We start from the raw sequence: 4,612 nt of genomic DNA on the forward strand, positions 1-4,612 counted from the left end.
GAAACTTTGCCCTGGCAAATCGAATAAATTATTGGTTTTAAAAAAATCTACAAAAGAAAAGAACAAAAAAAAGAATTAAATAATTGTGTTATTATTTTAGTTAAAACTTTTGTTGTTGTTCCGCCCACTCTTTAATATGTATATGATTTTTGCTTTGTTTCTCGTATATAGAATTAGAGCTTAGAGTTCTCGATAATTGTGGCTAGTGCTAATAATATGGCACGTGTGCATGCTAAATTGCTTTTGATCTCGTTTTCGTTAATTGTTCGAAAGTATATACAAATAGATACGATGCCCCAATACCAATACCATACCAATACCACTGGGGTTGGGGTTTGATTCACTTAAGGGTTAACCATGACAACCTTGACAACATGTATACGTAATTAGCGCGTAAGGTTCAAACAAACAAATAACTATACGAATAAAAGCTCTATAATATACACCCTACATAAACATATACATACATAACATATATATATATTTATATTTGTGTATTTTACATTGAACAAAAATGAACAACAATAAATGGATATTTGCCACAGCAGCAACTACATAAGAGATTAAGTTAAATGTTATAGATGTAATAAAATGACAAAACAAATGAAACAAATATACGTAAAAAAAACTACAAAGTAGCGTGGCAAGCAAACGCCTGCTCCCCCACAAAAAAAAAAAAAAAACAAACAAAACAAAAACAAAAAGAAGCTAGAAATACAATATTTAAATCTTAAATGTGCATTGTCGTAGCAAGAACAGCAACGGATATACGTAAAATGAAATGAAGCGCATGTGCGTTTGAATTTAATGCATTCTAGAAACAAACTTACCTACCACTCTACACTTACTACTAGTGTTTAGCTACATGGCATAGAAGATACATACATATGTAATTTAAATTATAAAATCGCTGCATGACGCTGCATTGTACATTGTTGTGGCTTTTTACTTTTTATCTCCTTATTATCCTTACCTTACCTTACATGTGAATGAGAAGAAATGTTTTCCTATTCCTAACTCTCCTATAAGCGATGCATTCGGTATTACGTATACTTCATATGCCTAAATCGTTTATACACTCGTGTCTACTATGTAACTCTAATTTAATGACATTCTATGTTAGCACTGTAAGTTGTAAATTATCAATATTAACTATACGTACGATAAACTAAACAACAAAACACAACCAGTGAGAATGTGGTAACAAAAAATAAAAGAAATAAAACTTGATATAGCGCTGTTTTTATTTAAGTGCTTGTACTATTGAGCATGACAAGTAAGTTGTTATAGCGGCGCCATCTGCTGGCGAGTCTAGACACTGCGCATATGCAACCAAGTTTCAAACTATCGCGCCAACTTAACAGCGCTGTAAGCGTAACATTGCATTAACATTTGCTAGGTGTGTGTCTCTGCTGTAGTTTGAGCGCAATCGCCTTGCAGTTTGAGAGTTACTGCTCTGGGTTGAAATTCATAAGATTAGTGGGATTCTCATAGGATTTGAACGTTCTCTCGCTGTTGCCGATATCACTGCTCAACAAATTTTGATTATAAAACTGAAATTTTGAATATCAAAGGATTAAGAGAAAACGCTAAGTAATATCATTCTACATCAATAATGATTAGATCACTATTGTGATTGGATTACTATTGTATTTTAACAGAGGAGAAAATATATGAGAATCAGCTACTCTTGAGCGCAAAATGTTTTCATTGTTGGGCAGTGTATTCTTTATGCTCTCTCGTTCTCTCTCGTACGAGTAGCAACACTTCGCATACTCGTTTTATTTTAATCAGTGCACTAAGTCGTTCACTCTGCACGCGATCGGATGTGTTTTCTTATGGCGCTATCAAAATAAATTTTAATGCAAATATTTGATGTTTAAAAATTAATATTTAATACAAGCAAGTTATTAGACTGTGTTTGAAAATATGTGGAGTACTCTGACTCATGTATTGTGCGTCTGTTTGGTTTACTTAAGATACAGTGCAAGTGAGTAATGCTTAGAATAAAATAGAATGCGACTTGAATATATGTAAAGCATTTTGCGTTTGTATCTGCGAGCTATGTGAGAGGCGCAGCTTAAAAAATAAACTGGATTTGAGCGCCAAAGATTAACTATGCTTGAATTCTAAGAACTCGGAGCGCAAGAGCGTGAGAGCTGAAAACAAAACTCGCTCTGTTATTGTTAAGCTGCTGCTCTCAGAGCTGCTGTAAATTGATAACAGAACCGAAGCAAGCATTTGATAAGTGTAAAATAAAGTATTTAATTGAATGTATATAATTGTTATAGCAACTTGTTAAGAATGCTAATCAAGCTAATAATATTTAAGCAAAGTAATTAAAATTTGACAATTAATTGCGTGAGGTACAAGTATTTCCAGTCTAAAACGGTAAATAACTTAAACAAATTATTGACAGACGCCGCCTGCAGTGACAACAAATTCGAGTGTGAAAATGGCAGCTGCATCTCCCAATACGATGTTTGCAATGGCGTCAAGAACTGTCCCGATGGCTCAGATGAAACGGCGCTGAACTGCATCTCTCAGCGTGAATACTGCAGCAAGCCCTACTTTCAAGTAAGCAGTCATCTCCAAATAAATATAATTGCTATACATTTTGTGTTTTTATTGCAGTGTAGCTATGGCGCCTGCGTAATCGGCACTGCCGCCTGCAATGGGATCAAGGAGTGCGCGGATAACTCAGATGAGACTGTACTACGTTGTGGCAATGAGGATGACATACGTGAATTCGATCGTCGTCAGCAAGGCAACTGCCAGTAAGTTAACTTAATTTCACCAAAAGATTTATAAACAAAACTTATTGTTGTTGCAGAGAAAATGAAATCAAGTGTCCTTCGGGCATTTGCATTGACAAGAGCAAGTATTTGTGCGATGGCCACGATGACTGCGGCGATGGCAGCGGCTTCGATGAGTCTGTTGAGCTATGCGCGCATATGGAGTGTCCTGGCTACTCCTTCAAGTGTGCCAGCGGCAGCTGCATTGCCAGTCAGTTGGTCTGCAATAACGCAAGCGATTGCTTCGATGGCAGCGATGAGGCGCCACTGCTTTGCAACACCACCGGCGTGTCCACGCAACCGACAATCAAGGACACGCCTATAGATCAAATAGGTAGCTACAAGTTTGCTTCAGTTGCTTGCTTATTACAATTGTTTTACACTTAAAGGCTGCCCATTGCCGCTGGGCGAGGAGCGTCCCATTGTCAAGGATCGCGATCAGCGCTTAATAACGCCGCCAATTATACGCGGCACTGTTTACTTCCACTGCAATCCGGGTTACTTTCTGCAGGGACCCGAGAGCAGTCACTGCGCCAATCGCAAATGGGGCTCACCCATTGTGCCCAAGTGTGTTAGTAAGTCACTAAGCTCAGCAGCTGCTCAACTGCTTGCTAAACATTTTTAACTTACAGAATACTGCGATGCCAAGCGCGACTCAAGCGGCAGCTCCAAGGACATGTTCAATGGCTATTCCACACGCGCTACTTGCCTGCTGCAAGGACAAACAGTGGACTGCGGCAAGCGTTATCATGAGCCAGGCACAGAGATTAAATTCAACTGCGCCACAGGATTTCAAACTTTGAAGACTTCGCTGCCGGACATGAAATGTTTGCCTAGCGGCCACTGGAGTCGTGAGCGTGAGCGCTGCGATCAGGAGTGCGGACAGATTGCCACGCCCATTAAGCAATTCTCAGCCGATGGCTACTCCATCAACAACACTGAAGTGCCCTGGCACGTGGGACTCTACACTTGGCACAATGAGCGTGATTACAACTTTGTTTGTGGCGGTTCGTTGATTACGCCCGATCTGATTATAACAGCTGCGCACTGTGTATTCAATGAAGTCACTGGACACACCTACGCCAAGGAAATCTTTCGTGTAGTGGCTGCCAAGCTCTACAGAGGCTACAATGAAGTCAACAGCGATGAGCGCAGACGCGACGTTGAGGACATTGTTGTTGCTGCGTAAGTGCGAACTCAGCAGCATTTGCTTTCTGAGCTAATTGAATTTCCATTTGCAGTCGCTACAAGGGCAGAGAGGACAATTTCTTCAACGACTTGGCGCTGATTGTGCTCAAGCAGGCCTTCGAGCTGAGCGACGTCATACGTCCTGTCTGCATACACTTTTCCACTTTTGCCGAAAAGGAAACGATTAATAATAATGTAGAGGGTCGCTTTGCTGGCTGGAACTACAAAGAGAAACGTGAGCTGCAGTTTGTGCCCGCTGTATCGAGAATGAACTCGGAGTGTGTTGCCAGCCTAAAGGATATTCGTCCCGACAAGTTCTGCATGTATACGCATGGTAAATCCTTGGCTTGTCATGGTGACAGCGGCGGCGGCTTCACAGCTAAGCGCGAGACAAGCGCATTCTCCAGAGATCCCTTTAGACATTTTCTTTATGGCGTCATTAGCAGCGCTCCCAATGCTGGGCAATGTGCTCTCAGTCTGACTACGCTGACCAACATACAACACTTTGAGGAAATGATTACAGCTGAAATGGAGAAGAGTCGAAATCTTAGATCTTAGTCAGCGCTTTGAATACTCAAACTTAATTTACATTGCAACAAGTTTAAGGCAAGCTTTTGCTCGAAATTAAA

At 40.3% G+C, this 4,612-nt stretch overlaps 1 protein-coding gene across 1 annotated transcript; it reads left to right on the plus strand.

The window, feature by feature from the left end:
- The first annotated feature begins 1,873 nt into the window (after positions 1 to 1,873).
- On the plus strand, positions 1,874 to 4,612 carry LOC108602831 (modular serine protease). The gene is made up of 7 exons (XM_017991072.1): positions 1,874 to 1,990; positions 2,420 to 2,577; positions 2,635 to 2,777; positions 2,834 to 3,129; positions 3,185 to 3,370; positions 3,428 to 3,980; positions 4,037 to 4,612. The coding sequence occupies exons 1-7, from the start codon at positions 1,930 to 1,932 to the stop codon at positions 4,539 to 4,541; spliced, it is 1,902 nt and encodes a 633-aa protein (XP_017846561.1). The 5' UTR covers positions 1,874 to 1,929; the 3' UTR covers positions 4,542 to 4,612.

The sequence above is a fragment of the Drosophila busckii genome, chromosome 3R, assembly GCF_011750605.1.
Source record: "Drosophila busckii strain San Diego stock center, stock number 13000-0081.31 chromosome 3R, ASM1175060v1, whole genome shotgun sequence".
NCBI classification, from domain to species: Eukaryota; Metazoa; Arthropoda; class Insecta; order Diptera; family Drosophilidae; genus Drosophila; species Drosophila busckii.